The following is a 16,614-nucleotide window of genomic DNA, read 5'->3' on the forward strand; positions in this document are numbered from 1 at the left end:
AACCTTTTCACATTACTCATTTGGAGTTCAAAAGAAAAAAAAAAATAACAAGAGGTCATAGCATCATCTACATCAGCAATCTTGAATAAAAGATTATATAAACCACATTAATAATCTGAGTGAAGAACAAAAACTAAATAAGCAATGATTTATCTGTCTAGCTGCTGCAAATCAATATCCCAAGCCGATGCCAGCTGTAACAAGAGCTGATCTGGCACCATGCCTTCCCAGTCATCAGGAGGCTCAATAGTTGAAGCAGCCTCATTCAGATTCACCAAAATCTCTCTTTTTAATTCCATTGGGATTCCCACATTGTCTGTTCCATTCTCTACTATCATATCCAGTAGCTGTACACAGAATAAAAGCAGAAATCGAAGTCAAATATAATGGATCCAACTTTTAACTATTAAACGTCACAAGAACACTTTCAAACCGTGAGAGTGCTTTACAGAAGGAGAACTTATTGGTCAAGGGGTAAATATAAAGTTTTCTTCTTTACGGACTATAACTAGCAGTCCAACTCATGTTTTTCTTTATTCGTTAATATCATAAAAAACCAACATACTTCTTAGTTTTCATGAAAAAAGTACTTCAACCAAATTTTAGTATGTTAAGGTTCCTAGACTTGTAAAGAGTACACGAAAAAGTCACGAAACTAGATCTTGTATATTAAAGTCTCTAAACTATTTTAAACTCTAAAAAATGCACGTGCTTTTGTTTTTTTTTTAAATAATGACTTGTTAACATCTAAATTGGTCAAAGAAAAAGATGGAATTTTTTAAAAGCATTGAATGTCACTGTATCAAATTGATCAATTTAAGAGTTAACAAATCAATTTTTTTTTTAATTTACAAGAACGCGCATTTTAGACGATTATATAGACTTCAATATACGAAAAAATAGTTTAGTGACTTGTACATGTATTTTTTTTTAAATAAGGTCTTGTTAACTCTTAGGTTGGTCAAAAGAAGACGGTATTATCTTCTCTTTTATTTTTGCAAAAGATACTGAATGTCACTTTATCAAACTGACAAATTTAAGAGTTAGCAGGTCATTTTTTATTAATCACAAATACTATTTTAGACAATTATATAGACTTCGATAAATGAAAAAATAGTATAGTAACTATCACATGCATTTTGTAAAATAATTTCTTAACTCTATATTTGGTCAAAAGAAGATGGTATTTTCTTTTTTACCTTTTGCAAAGATATTGAATGTCAGTCACTATATCAAAATGACCAATTTAAGAGTTAACAAGCCACATTTTTTAAAATCAAAAGCAGTTTCATTTAGATAAGTTTAGAGACTTTAAATACAAAAAACAGTTCACTGACTTTGATATGTATCTTTAAGAAGTTGACAGACTTTGATAAATCAACATCATGTCAAATGGCTATTTCGTGAAATATAATAAAGTATAATGATTTATATGGTATTAAACCTTTATTTATCATATATGTATAACGTATGTGGTATGATAACACATACCTGTTGAAGCCAAGACAAGCAGATATCAAACACGTTTTGGTCCGGAAGAAACTGTGCAACAGCATGCAAAACTTCAGTCCCGACTTCACTAGACAGCTGATCAATAACCGGGCCCGTTCGGTCCATCAACTTCACAAGCAACAAATCATCACCGGTAGACAAAACTTCAGCAAAAGCCGTATCCGCGTCACCCACATGAACCGCATCCATTGCATTACTCCAAGCGGTCCAAACCGGGTCCCGGTCCTGTACATTCTCATCTCCCATTGCTTCAGCAGTCATTTCAGGAACCGCCACTCGGGCAGTTCGAGCAGGCCCGTTATCTTCACCCGACACCCCCCTGATCGCTTCCAACGTGGCTTCATCTTTTGAAGCTTGCCAAACACTTCGAGCCGATGGTCCTTCCCCAAACCTAGCAGGCCCGGCCCCAGGCCCAACCCCTTTATCCCCCCAACCTCTCCTAACGGGCTCGGTTTCGGGTTCTGATTTGGGTGACCAACCATCCATGCCTCTTCTTAAACCCATTTGCGGGTTTCTGTTATATGAATGGTAGTCCCAGTTTTCGGGCCCGTCTGATCTCCGTGAAGATCCTCTGCCCCTCATTGATGAACCCATGTAAGACATCGGGTCATCGTTTCTACCTAATTTCGTGTTGGGGTAGTCGGAGAACCCGTTGTATTTTCCTAATGGTCTACCGGGTTCCTCAAAACCCATCTTGTAGTTACCGCCTCTTCGATTGTTTGCTGATAGTGACAGATCACGGGCCATGTCTTCAACAACACGTTCAAGACCCCGCACTCGGTTCTCTAAAGTCATCATGCCATCATGAGATCCACCCATGAAATCCTACAATATAAATAAATAAATATTTAGATTAAAACATGTAAATTAGTGGTGGCAAATTAGTTTGCAAACAAACCAACCGTTCAGTGAACTGTTAACCCTGTGGCGAGAAGTTCATTTATTTAATAAAGGTACAAACATGAACAAAAAAATATTGTTCATTTAATTAAAAGAACAAACATGAACAAAGCCGCGTTCGTTGATTTATATTTATGAATGTTCGTTCATTTAACTTAGTATACGTACGTTTGTTTGCATTCATTAATATGTTCGTATGTCTACTATTTACGTTTGTTGAAGCCCGTTAGATTACGTTAGTTAATATGTATATTTATTTTTAACGGTTTAAGTGACGAGTCAAAACAGGTCGGGTTAACCCAAAACACTTTTTCCTTCTAAATTTTGTTTTTTACAAACATAAGGCATTTAGTGCGGCATATATGATCACAAATATCATATTATTTTAATAATAAATGTTTTTAGTAGAAGAGTTTAAAAGATTTTATATATAAAATACAATTTGGGCAACTGTTGGTTCGGACGACTTGATGAGCTTTTTCTTTAGACTTTAGCTAGTTTTTATTCAACTCGAGGTGGCAATTTCAACCAGGGGTGTAAACGATTCGAGCCAGAGCTCACTCGTTTTGACTTACAAGAGCTCGACTCGGCCCGTGAGTCTTTTTTCAAGCTCAGGCTCAGCTCGATTCGTTTAATATTTATTAATATAGATTTTTTGTTATTATTGAAAAACTTCAGATAAAAGTTGTGCAAATATTAGCTTGCGCTCGATAAGTCAAGCTTGAGCTCGGGCTCGGGTTCTACACTTATCAAGCCAACTTGAGCTCGATAAATGAAGCTCGAACTCGGGCTCGCTTTTAAAACAACTTATTTTATGTCCCGAGCTCGTTTAAGCTCAGCTCAATTCAAACTTTAAATGAGCCAATCTCAAGTAGCTCATGAGCCGGCTTGGCTCGTGTACATTCTGAATTTTAACTCATTTGCCTATGAAGAGGGTCAACTTGGGCAGTGTTTTACCCATTCATAAGTAAACGGGTCCATCTTGACACCTTTATAACATGTAAATACACGAAATATATCTAAGTAATGTTAACCATCGTACCTGTAACATGTTCATGAGATGAGCCTGCTGTCTCTCCAACTGTAATAACTGCCTTTGAATCGCCAACCAGTTTCCTTTATTACTTCTAAACCCCTCCCTTTGACTTGACTCATTCACGTCTTCAATCTCCTGTCTTCTAGAAGGCCCGCCGATTCCGCGGTCAACTTTTTGGTACCCCTCTTTTGACTGTGACCCGACATCTGTCTCATTCAGCCCCGACTCGTCTCCATTTTGTTCGTTAGAAGACTTCACAAACCTTCGTGGGACAACCACTTCAACTTCACCCGAAACCCGTTTTTCAAGTCTTTGAAAAAACTCGGGGTTCAATTCTTTATCACATAAAGCAGGTGCTTTCTTTATCAAGATTCCAACTGCTTTCTCGGGTATGTTGGTACCCTCGGGTTCATCATTCTTTGGTGGGCCCTCAGGCTTTCTTTTATCCGATTTAGCTGGTTCAGAAGCTTCACCATCTAAAGAATTGGTTAAAATGAGTCAGTCAAACAGAGTATGGGTCAAAACTCAAAACGTGTGCTTTATGTACGTGTTATAACGGGTTAGGTCTGGTTGACCCCAAAACAGTATTTGCCCATACATTATAATGTATTTTAAAGAAACATATATTAAAACAATTTTAGAGGCCACCCAAGTATCAATTCGCTTTCGTGTATGTCAATCATGGCAAAAAAAACTTGTCTCGTGACTTTGAGGTGTGCATGAAACCAGAAAAACCGAACCCAAACAAAAAACAGCAGTTTGGTTTTATGTTTTCGTAAACGATGTATTTTCAATTAGATTTTGGTTTTGTATAATAACCGAACTCAACCGACGGATTTTCGTGTTTAATTTTGAATGTTAAGTAATTTATAAGAATTTAATAAGCAGTGCAACCCAAATATTTTAGCCAAATGTATAATAACCAATTAATTTTTTTAATTAACATAAAGATTTAGGCCCCAATTGATTTCTTGGGCCGATTTTTTTTTTTTTTTTGCCAAAAGTTTTCAAGCCCAAATGGTAAAACCGAAACCGAACCCATCCCAAATTAATACTTGGGTTTATGAGGTTGTTTAATTTAACTTTCCAATAGAGCTATTTAAGATATAGTTTGCATTATATATACACTTGTGAAACGTTAAAGTTTCAACCCGTTTGGCCCGTTTCCTTTAGCTTATGTGTTTCACTCACTTGACCCATTAGATATAAAATATAACCTCAAATCAACAAAGAGGATAATATTATTTTGTGCTCACCGTTACCTTGAGCTTTTTGATCTTCAGAACCGCCTGCGAGACGTTGCCAATGCTGCAGAGCCTCATTTATACTGTCTCTTGCAGGTTTTATCTGTAAAAAATTCAAACAAAAAACTTTACTTTTGTATTGTTGGAGTTAAAACTTAAAAGAGGGTTTGCATTTCAATACTAACCTTATCAAAGCGACAATCCTCGAGGGCGGTTATTGTGGGACCCGTTTTCCCTGTAATCAAGTTAGTTGAATGCAAAGCTAAGGCGGTTAATGCATCAGCAGCTGCCTTTCGGGCTGCCCAGTCCGAATTGGTCAAACAGTCATGAATACTTTGAAGCAGTGGCTCCAAACCTTGTGGAGATATAGCACCAACCTATGACAAAGAATCTGGTTATTAAGAATCTAATTTGAAATGGCCAATGGATGAAAAGTATGCATAATACTAGGACTGTAAACGAACAACATTCGGCGGAAAGTTCGTTCATGTTCACTCGCTTAATAAATGAACGAACATGAACAAATAATTTTGTTTGGTAAACCAAATGAACGAACATGAACAGAGGCCATGCGCCTTCATTTGTGTTCATAAACGTGTAATAATGTGTTCGTTTATGTCCGTAAATGGTTGTTCATTAATAATTTTATGTTTTCTAATGACTTTTCTAACCTTATCATATAGATTTAAGCAAAAGAATTAACTATAAGACAAAAATAAACATGAGTATTATGTGAGTAATTTATATGTAAAATTGTAAATTAACATATAAAATTATTTAAGAAACAGCAACACAAACTTGGTAGCCGAACCGAACCGTAAACACTGACCATTCTCGATTAGCCAAATCAAATAAAACATTGTTTGTGTCCATTTAAGTTCGCTCATTTGTGTTCATGAACCATTCACCAACAAGTTCATTTTCTTAATGTACGAAAAGTAACCAAAAAAATTCCTTTCGGTGAGGTGTTCGTGAACCGTTTGTTTGTCCAATAAAGCCTTAATGAACGAACATAAACAAGACCGTGTTTGGTTCGGTTACTAAATTACAGCCCTACACAATATGATCTAAAGGGCATCATATGGTACACAAATTTAAATTTGTCACAAACATAATATTATATCGTTATATCCAAATTATCATAAACCTGAGAAAGACTAGACACCACTTGCAAAAGCGCAGCTTTCGCCAAAAAATTCGAATTATTCAAATACTTGCAAATCCTCCCACACATCTTCTGAAACGCGAAAACCGGAGGATCCGACGCCATCTCCACCATCCTCGCCAAACACATTGCACCGCCCGCCTGCACTCCCTTACTCTGATCATTCAACGCCTCAAACAACGGCTTCACAAACACCGAAACCACCGCGCCCACATTCTCCCCCTCTCCTTTCAAATACAACCCCGAGAGCTCCCCAATCGCCTCCCGGCACGCGTCCCTCACACCCGAATCCGAATCCTTCAGCCTTTTGACAATGTGGGTTATAATTTTAACCAAATGGGGTGCGGCAGCGTCCGTGTGGGCGGCGGAGAGGGTGTGGAGTAAGCGGATTGATTCTTTCTTGGCTGCGGGTTTGTTCGGGTCGGACGAGGCGTCGAATAAAGGGTTTAGGAGGATTGTGAGGGTGTCTGGGGTTAGGGTTTGGATGGTTTTTTCGAGGTCTTCGATGGCGATTTGGTGGGTGTCACGGTCGGAGAGCTTGGAGAGTGAGTTCAAGATTCGGTTTTTGAGTTCGATGTGGGAAGAAAGAGATGAGGGTTTTGATGGGTTTGGTGGTGTGGTTGATGGGTGTTTTCTAGATTTCAGTTTGGTTGTAGCCATTGTTGTTGTGATTCAAGATTTTGACGGCCAGTTTGGTGAAGAAGAAGAAGAAGATCTTGGAAATGGGATTGAACCCCAAAGACTGGATTGTTATTATTATATTTTAATAATTGGTGAGTAAATATTAATATGTTTTAGAGGAGTGAGGTGTTATCATGTGTAAAAATGAATATTTAAGATATAAGATGTAGATCTAGGAAATTTGAAAAGAAAATTTGTTTGACTTGAGTGTAGATAGTTAGTTACAGTAGTACTTAGTGATAGTTATTAATTAACTTGTAAGTTGTAATATGATTAAATTCAGCTTAAAATAGCTGGTTTCTAGGGTTAAATTAGCTCATTATCAAACTAAAAAAGGTTTTTAATAATAAATCTCTAAATTTCATTCTTTAAATTTCTTCTTTATATTTGGAAGTGAGTTTATCTTAGTGGCTACTCTATAGAAGTGTGTATCAAAACTTGTTAGTTGAATCGAAACAAAGAGCCGAGCCAAGATTGAATCACTTCGGAATTGGAAATAATTGTCGGTTCGGAGCGATTTACGATTTTGAAGAAAAGAACAAGTTTGGAACTAATGGTTCATGAATCAGTGCTTAGAGATCGTATGTATGTATATATGTATGTACTTACTTTTGTACGATATTACATAGTTAAAAATTATGTGTCTATGTATATGTATGTTATGTTATATATGTATGCATGCATATGTATTTAAGTATGTTATGTATTTATTAACTTATGAATGGATGCATGTGTGTATTTTATATGTGTGTTTTTTTATTTAACTAGTTCCAATTCAAACCGGTTTCAGCTTAACCTAAACCAATTCCATTAGTTAGGATTTTCAATCTCACAAATCGATTTTGATCATGTTGATTAAGAACCGGTTTGGTTTGTTTTTGAGTCATCTCTACCTCTTATTGCTCTATTTACATTTTCAATGTACTCCTTTCCAAAGCTGCCATCATAGTCAGGCCTAGGGGGTGGAAGATTTACGATTGCACCCATGAATTTTTTATTTTAATACATGTGATATACTTATAATGAACGACCCTCCAGATGTTTTGACATAGCTCACAAATGTTTGACATCAATTCAAAAGAAAATATTAGTTATTATTTTAAAATAACATTAACATAGTTATATAAACATTTTATAAACTATTAACAAATATCAAACTACTAAGCTTTATACAATTAAATAAATAAACTTATTTAAACTAAACACATATATCATTATATACCAAACAGCCAATAACGCTTAAAACAACTGAAAAATTACCTAATAAAAAGTGAGATTGACATTTTCTAGTAACCACCTCTACTTACAAGTTAACTTTTCAAACTAAAAACCCAATTGATAACTCTATTGAGATGACTTGTTAGTTGGCTACATAAGGTTTTATCAAGTATTTGTGTTTATTTTCACAAGTGGTAACCTATTTCAACCAAAAACCTTAAAGATATGTAATTTATAAGTACAATAGAACGTTTGATATTAAAATCGTATAAGTTTATGGTTTTATCTGGTTGTGAATAAAATAAACATGAATAAACAAAGGCCACAAACAGCTTATTCTAAACCAGATCCACCATCCCAGGGTTCGAATCCGAATCTAAACAAGCCACAAATCCTCATTTTAGCTTCTTTTAAAATTTTGAACCGAAATTTTTAATTTTATATTTTGTCAAAACAAAACTTATCTTATCTTAAAATCGGATATAAGACTAAAAATACCACTGCCCGTTTCTTTATCACCCCACCTAACTTAACTAGTTAACTAGCTCGTTAGGTAACCCTAAATTGAACTAGAAGAGTGGTGATGGTATGTTATCAAAAGTTGTCTATATATGTAGTGTACTTTTTCTAAGTTATAAAATAATAAACACAAAGTATCAAAAAATAAAAAGTTTCATTATGACCATATAGTTTAAAGTTTATGTTTCAGTCACCGCATAATATAATAACTTTATTATCTAGTAAAAAAAGGGAAGAAGCTTGATTAATATAATAATAATTCTTATTTTTGTGTATCACATCTAATATTGACTTGAAAACATTCATTTATTTGCTATTGTTTCATTCATGTGACTAGCATTAAACGTAAGAAAACAAAATTACATGATATTGAAATTGCAATTTCCCTTTCATAAACCCCAAAGGTTTGCTTGGTGTTCTTTATTAAATGGTTGATATTTATATGCATAACGAATTATATTACTAACAACTTAAATATTTACATAGGAATCACGTGATTGTTGGATAAACCCAATGTCTTGCAGCATGAATAAGGGATATATAACTAAAAAATAAACCTTTTGGTAGATGATTGGTGCCTTGGAGGTTGTGTTTTGAGATAGGTCGATTTCCATGTGTATTCTTTTTATTAAAACTATATTTACGAGTGATTAGACGATAAACAGTTTTGTATATAACAGCATGCATAGTTTTATTTCATGACTGAAAGCTACAGTTATTGAACATGTCTAACCGGTGATCTTTTTGGTTTCGGTTAAATATATGACAAAACCGGTTTTGAGGGGGGCGGTTGTGCCCAGCCCGATCACCCCGGTAGGCCCATTTAAGCCCATTTATATACAAAAGAAATTTTTTTGCACAAATCAAATCATAACCAATAAGCCCATTTAATTGTTTAAGCATAATAAAAAAAACTTTTTTTTTACTAAATGCTAAACTTTTTATAGCGTTCAGCCCAAAAAAAATTAATTGTCCTTGAAGACGACCCTGATACATGTCGATTAACTATTTGACCATTGGTCTTCTTCATTTTTAGCTTATGGTGTCGGAGTCTAGATTAATTCATATTTAGCCTTTGATAAAATTAAAAATTTTCAACTTATGTATTTAGAAGAAGATTACAACATATTTTTTTTCCTTTTATGTTTCCGAGTTAAATAAAAAAAAATTAAGGTAAAACTAAAGGAAGTGGAAGGGGCAAACCTAGTTAACTATCATGGACTTGGTGTTTTAGCATCTTGCTAGTTTGTATTGATTATGTGAATAATAATATATTTTTGTTGGTCATTAAAAAAAACTATTGTGTTCCCGAGTTTGATATAAATGAAAAGAAAAATGAAGATTTTATATGTTAAAAGTCTTTTTTTTAAATGCAAGAAATACAAATAAATTAATTTTCCTTTTATTTCTCTCTTATCTCCATTTCTTTAAAAAACGAGAGACACATTTTTCCTGATAAGCTTTAAAATCATTTCTTTTTCATCATTAAACGAGACTCAGGAACAAACCGTTGGTTGTCAACAAATTGAGCATCAAAATAATATCGGGTAGGTTTGTGGATGCCCGTAACATAACCGAAAATAAGTTATCAAAAAATTGCAAAGGTTCTTTGATTTTTAAAGTTATGAGTTGTTTAATCAGCTTTTATGTTCCCATCTATATTCACATTTATTATTAAAGTTTTTTGTACAGTCTTTCACAACAAAATCTTCATTTTTGGGTGTTTTGACAATGAACGTTTTTTGCTATTTTGTTGTTAATGTACCTAATAATTAACGTGTGAAGAAAAAGTTATAATTAGCAGGTGAAGAAAAAGTTATGTGTTCGTTAGGATGTTACATCATAAATTTCATAACTCAATTTCCTTACCTTTACAACCACTTTGCATCGGTTTTGAATTTGATAATCATTTAGAAATGATAATATTATCAAAACAGTAATAACTAATGGTATCGACCCACGCATTGATGACACTCATTCCTCCTTGATCTTTCACGCTTTAAGTGAACTCTTACGTAAGCTAACTCGGTTAACATTGTTGTTTTGATTCATGGTTAGAAGATGTATTCATTGTTTCATTGACGAATGAAATTTAAAAGTTAATATTACACCCGTGCATGTCGTGGTCCAAATCTTGTGATCTAAACTGACACCGAGAAGTTGGTACTTGGTAGACCTTAGAATTCTGTCGTGGAATCTAATGGATCGTCTATCCCAGTCGCAACAGTTGGACGGTCTTTGTCAACGGTGGTGGACATAACACCTTTCTGCATCTCATAGGAGAAAAATGGCTTACCATCAAATATGATTATATAAATCTTATAATTTCGGCATTCGTCTAAATTTTAAATAAAATGACCATATGAACACATTTAGACTTAAATAGCTTTTGAATATATTTTCTAACCCGTTAGACCCATCCATTTTACCACCTCTAACAATTAGTTATTTTTAATTTATTTCTGTTTGACTGATGGCTGTTTTAACTTTGGTCAACAATATTCTTGACATAAGTAGCAATGACCTCTTTCATGATTACTTTTTGTAGCTTTTGAATCATAGAAGAATGAAAATATCAACTCTACTTATGGTAACAAGTTTTAAACTATCCAAATTTTGGTCAAAAATTAAAAGGGACAATAATGTAATTTCCCACATCACCACCTAAGGACAAATGGGATATAACCATCAATTTGACCAAAAGCTAAACCCAATTGTCAATTATCATAAATTCATAATGGACAAAAACATGTATCAGCTCTTTGGTTTCATGTTCACATATCCCACATGACATGTTTTTACATCTTACAATGATTGCTTCAATACAAAGAAATTCAAAAGTTTGTGAATAAATAAAGATACATCAAGAGTTAACAAAAAAAACCCTTATCCGGACAATTTAGCCAGTCAAACTATAAGAAAGTAACAACAAAAGATATTCTTAACATATAATTTGACTGGTAAGACTGTTATTAGACAAATCACATTTCTGATTTACTTAACGCCATTGGCTTCGGAAAGCTTTGAGAAAGTGAGTTTCTTCAACCGATTCGGAACTCCGCGTTTCACATCAACTATTTCAACCAAGCAAGACCCCTTTTTCGCATTTTTTCTTCGGTTACTAGTTCCATTTTCATCCACGGGTACACTATCAGACCGAAGAAACGGATTCCTACTATCTCTCCTAGCATGATGACTTTTGGCTTTTTGGTCAACACCCGTGTGCTTTCCATTCATCATATTACCATTACTGTCACCGCTACTGCTAGTACTTGCTTCATTAGGTAATGGGACCGCACTCGAGGATCCAACTTTACCCAACTGGAGTTCTCTTGTCATCAAAGCGTTAATGGTACCTGTGGTTCCAACTTTTATGGACCCACCACCACCCTTGATGGCTTCAAGTGACTGACCCTCAACCATGATTGGATGTATATCAAATTCCCTAAAACTTTTTAAAAAGATTACACAAATTATTTACATGTTACATGTTATAAAGTTCTAACAATCAAACTCATGAAATCTATCAACTTAAACAATAAGCTAGCTAAGTATCAACTTAAAATCAAAATATCCAAAATCAAAAACAAGTTTTTACATGATCAAAAACATAGTTGTATAGGATATTAAGAAGCTTACCGACAAAGACATGAGTTGCATAGGATTAAGGTTTGATGTTTTATAGGATGATGATCAAGTGTGTGTGTAGAGTAAGTGTATAAAGATTGATGTTGAGAAGAGTGTGAAAGCCAAGGGAAGATGATGAGACAAGATCCGGCATGAAATATTGTATATACGTTGGAGATCACAAATCACCTAAAAACTTATATTAAAATATAATATACTTATTATAAATTTATATTATCATTTTTCTTTCCAGTTGCTTTCGTTGACTACTGTTGAAGTTTCAAATTGGGCATTTACTAATACACTTGACTCTATAATACCACTAAATAAAATAACAAATACTATCACTCTCAATATAATAAATATAGAAAAACATTATATAATTTATTAGACGGTGGACCTGTCGGCATGTATTTTTTTTTCTACGTATCCAAAAGCGATTGGCATGGCATCCAAGATTTTTTTTTACAACAGTTTACTTTTCCCAAACTTAGCTTAAATCTTTTAGTTTTACAAACTTCTGCTCATTAATAAAATAATATAAGATTGTAACACATGACCCTTCACACACAAATGGCTACACACTCAAATAGCATTATGGTCAAGTCAAAAAAAATTATAAAAAAAGTTAAAGCCTAGGCGAATCTAAGATATATCTATATACTCGACAAATCACGATGAGTTTCAAGTATCCACCTAGTTGTGAATATTGAACGACTCCTATCCTTTCCCCTAACAAACACTTGTCGCTCCTCCTAAGCAGGCCCATGTTTACGCACTTTATGAACCTTTTTTGTCTAGATTTTACTTGAATGTCTTGATTATTTGGATGCGCGTATTAGGCTGTAAGGTATGGATACCATTATGCCTATGAAAATGCTGATGTGTCATATGGTACCAACGGTGTGCACCACCCCACTCAAAATGGCACCGCCATCGGTGGAGGTTTGGAGGTGAAAATGCCGAAACTTTTGCCGTTCAATTTGAGAAGTGAAATGCTAATTTACAAATGAAAAATTAATAATTTATTCAAATGGTACCTACAATTGTTGACCATGCATACAAAAATTAAAGGTTTTCAATATTTTACAATCTATCCGTTATCAAACGGTTAGATTTTTTTTATTTTTCTTTAATAAATTATAATTATAAAACTTACCAAACCATAAAAATTAAATCATTCTTTCTCTCTTTTTTTCATATAAAAACTTACAAATCTCTCTCAACTAAGATGGATTTTTCATCCGATGATGAGTCGAGTTCGGTCGTTTCGCTTTTTATCCACACAATCGTGTCTGCTACAGCCGCTACCGTAACCGACGAGGGCGAAAATTCGACACCAAAAACGCGAAGAGCTGCTTTTAATAGAGACCGTGAAGCGGGTCACGAGCGCCTACTAGCTGATTACTTTGACAACAATCCGGTATATGATGAAAAAATGTTTAAGAGACGTTTTCGTTTGAGCAAAGAGTTTTTCATAAAGATAGCTAAAGATTTAGAAGCGTACCACTCGTTTTTTAGAGGCGTTGCAAGCTCAAATTGCCAACAAATATGTTTAGTTATTTTTTTTCGTTTTCTTATTTTATGTTTTAAGTATGCTAATTATGCAGCTTGGTTGGAAAGGAAATTTGATATATTTATGTTTTAATTGGATTATAATAATTATTTTAACTTAATAATAATTATTATTATTTTAATTGAAAAGAGGAGGAAGCAAATTGGGAACCATTTCCTTGATATTATGGAGAAGAGTGGTGTTGAGTAGGGTATGATATGACGCTGACGTGGCAATGAAAATTGAGAGGTAAAGAGGCATCCATACCTGATAGTCTTATGATTGTTTAATTGATTGTTTAAATGTTAGATTAGTTGATTGCATCATGTTTGAATGTTAGATTAATAAATTAGGTGAATGTTAGATTAGTCGATTGCGTTTCATGTTTGAATGCTAGATCAGTTATTGTACGAATGTTAATATGTTATATTAGTTGATTGATTCATGTTTGAATGTTAGATTAGTTGATTAATTGCATTTTAGATCATTAAATGGTTGATTGTCTAAGTTAGATAAAACTTAGAAAGATGAAATTTATTGCTTAGGATTTTATATTTAATACTATCATCTTATTATGTGCGAGTTGATCCGAATTGAACCGGACCAAAAGTTCTAAAAGCTAACAAACTTTGAAAATTAGCTAGAAGCTATATGATTTTACTAAAAAGGTTTGTAAGTAGAAAACTCTCACATTCGTATAACCACTAGTGCTCCGTGTTGAGCAAATCAGTGAGCGAGAAAAACAAAGAGACGGTTATACATAATACATTGACATAAACGTCTTATGTATCACATAAAGTACAGTCTCAAAAACTTTATTTGTTCAAGTAACCATGCCTTTGTATTGTGTTTATACTTTATATATAAAGAGAAAACAGTAAGTACCCCAAAGGCAAAATGTATTTGGACATAGTGCATAAACGAGAACTGAAAATCGCAAGCGAGATAAACAAACGCGGTTAATGGTCACCAACATAAACTCTATAGATAAAAATAACGGGGCTATACCTAAAAAAATCTATATATCAAACAGAAAACCCCAAATTCAACTACCTCAGTTGTCCAAATAAATAAATAAATAATCCTACTAGATGCCCCCAGTGAGCAAACTGAAAAATGAATCTTCTTTCTTACCATATTAACTCTATCATCACTTAACTTATTATTAACAGCTTTTGAAGCCTCTGGTTTCTTCACTGATATAAATGCCACTTTCTTCGGTTTAACCAACAAACCTGAACATGTCGTATGTTCTTGTTCCGGGCCTTTTAAAGAAGGTTCTAGAACACCTGAATCATCCTTCACATCATCGTCAACTTGTTTATAGTCATCAGCATAACCCTCCATCGAAGAAACGTTATCGGTCCTCATTGCAGCAGGGTCTTCTTCACAAGTTTTGTTCACACTTACATCCGTCAGTTTATTATCTACAACTACAAAAAAGAATAATGTCGGGTTTTTTAACAGTTTTAGATGACTATTTCAATATTCATAAAAAAAATAAATATTCTTACCTCCCAGAATGGTTTCAATGCTTTCATACTCTACTGCAGACGACTCTTGGCATACGATGACATCATCATTTAACATCTCGGGATTTGTGTTCTCGGGTTCGATCGTTTTCTCGAGTAACACGAATTTGTCACTCTCCCATACACATTCCAAAAAAAGACGTTCCTCGTTTGTTTGCTCATTTGTTGGGTAGTATTCTCTATAGACCTGAAAGTTAATCACACAAAAAAGACGGTTACAAAAATATGTTAATGATATTTAACAACATAAAATGGTCATGATTTAACATATTAATAAGTGAAAAACCTCAATTCCTTCTTGATTAAGTTTGATGGACTGTCGCTTGCGAGATAAAGAGGAGGCCATGTTGAATACTGAAACAACATCGAGTAGTATCTGTTTCATAGATATGAATTAACTATAGTTTATAAATATTTATATATATGATATTGAAGTAATGCTTACTTGTTGAGTCAAAACTCGAAGGCGTGCAAGCAGGGCCAACAGAGTCATAGAAAATCCCATAAAAAAAGATCGAGCAAGCAAAGTAGATAACTCTCTGTGCGAAGTAAAGGATTCGAACACACACAACATGTAATAAAAAAAATTCAAAATAAAACAAATTATGCGGTTCCCATTTGAAATAGATTATATAATATTGATCTTTATTAATATGACTGCTGTCAACCTGAATCCAGTCTTGTCAGAACCCGTCTTTAGCCAAACCAAACTGATACTTATTTAAAACAACCGGTTTTGGAACAACAAATTAATATGCATGTAAAACGTAGGATACATAGCTGCCTTCAGCATTGGTTCCACCATCTGATAAAAAGAATAATAATAAATAATTGAAATGGAGTTATATCCTGGTAAATGAAAAAATTCGGATATCTGGATTTGTAAGAGTCAACCTGTGAAAGAAGACGTGCAGCACCGAGAAGCCGGTCCAGAAAACTATGTTTTCCACCGTCACATTTTCTTTTCTTCAAACTGTGAAATATAAAAAAAAGTCAACCTCAACTCAACAGATTGAACTTTTGCAGTATATGATATAAATATTACAAGTGAGAATACCTTTCTAAGAGATGCACCTTTTGTCTAGGTCGATTCCCGTTAACGACAATAAAAGAGGAATTAACAAGTTCCAACAAGTTAGTTGATTGAAGAAGATTACAGTCTCTTCTGACCTACATATGAATAACACTGGTCACATAAACTATAAATAATTATAAACATACGTTTAACGAATAATAACAATAACCAATACCTTCAACAAGTATTGGAAATACGAGCTTCTGCGATGTTGGTTCTTGTTTTTGTGGATAATTCTATCAAGAACGCCAAGTTCTGACTGGAGTTGACCAAGGAAAGATTGTAACCGTGCCTCGATGGTTTCAACTTGATCATCCATATCCTGTTCAAATATGATGTTTAATGATGTTTAATTATGATTTGTTATTTTTTTCACAATGGCAATCAAGAAAAAGATATTAATCAGCCTTCTTAACATGAATACTCGTAAACACACAACTTTACCAGAATGTTTCATTGATTATTATAAGACGGCAACACGGATACGGTAATATTGATTATATTGAAAGTTTAACATATAAGGTACTTTTACAATCCATGGTCAATATCG

General features: G+C 33.9%; 3 protein-coding genes across 5 annotated transcripts; all 3 read right to left on the minus strand.

The window, feature by feature from the left end:
- Positions 1-6,607, minus strand: LOC143537479 (microtubule-associated protein TORTIFOLIA1-like). Of its 3 annotated transcripts, none has more exons than XM_077031252.1 (6): positions 5,840-6,607; positions 4,878-5,069; positions 4,711-4,795; positions 3,455-3,915; positions 1,492-2,337; positions 1-347 (listed from the first exon to the last, which is right to left on the minus strand). In XM_077031252.1, the coding sequence occupies exons 1-6, from the start codon at positions 6,515-6,517 to the stop codon at positions 150-152; spliced, it is 2,460 nt and encodes an 819-aa protein (XP_076887367.1). In that variant the 5' UTR covers positions 6,518-6,607; the 3' UTR covers positions 1-149. The 3 variants fall into 3 exon arrangements, with proteins under 3 accessions (XP_076887367.1, XP_076887362.1, XP_076887356.1); XM_077031247.1 differs by having other exon boundaries at positions 2-347; positions 3,455-3,924; XM_077031241.1 differs by having other exon boundaries at positions 4-347; positions 3,455-3,924; positions 4,705-4,795; positions 5,840-6,606.
- A 4,478-nt stretch (positions 6,608-11,085) lies between these two features.
- On the minus strand, positions 11,086-12,184 carry LOC143536256 (uncharacterized). The gene is made up of 2 exons (XM_077030289.1): positions 11,915-12,184; positions 11,086-11,726 (listed from the first exon to the last, which is right to left on the minus strand). The coding sequence occupies exon 2, from the start codon at positions 11,696-11,698 to the stop codon at positions 11,270-11,272; it is 429 nt and encodes a 142-aa protein (XP_076886404.1). The 5' UTR covers positions 11,699-11,726; positions 11,915-12,184; the 3' UTR covers positions 11,086-11,269.
- A 2,275-nt stretch (positions 12,185-14,459) lies between these two features.
- On the minus strand, positions 14,460-16,391 carry LOC143535202 (uncharacterized). The gene is made up of 9 exons (XM_077029524.1): positions 16,240-16,391; positions 16,047-16,159; positions 15,884-15,962; positions 15,766-15,794; positions 15,435-15,528; positions 15,276-15,365; positions 14,972-15,176; positions 14,592-14,890; positions 14,460-14,465 (listed from the first exon to the last, which is right to left on the minus strand). The coding sequence occupies exons 1-9, from the start codon at positions 16,381-16,383 to the stop codon at positions 14,460-14,462; spliced, it is 1,059 nt and encodes a 352-aa protein (XP_076885639.1). The 5' UTR covers positions 16,384-16,391.
- Between the last annotated feature and the right edge of the window lie 223 nt (positions 16,392-16,614).

This window comes from Bidens hawaiensis, unplaced genomic scaffold (genome assembly GCF_021521415.1).
Source record: "Bidens hawaiensis isolate Kalapana, Puna unplaced genomic scaffold, B.hawaiensis_p1.1 tig00000780_1, whole genome shotgun sequence".
Classification (NCBI taxonomy): domain Eukaryota; kingdom Viridiplantae; phylum Streptophyta; class Magnoliopsida; order Asterales; family Asteraceae; genus Bidens; species Bidens hawaiensis.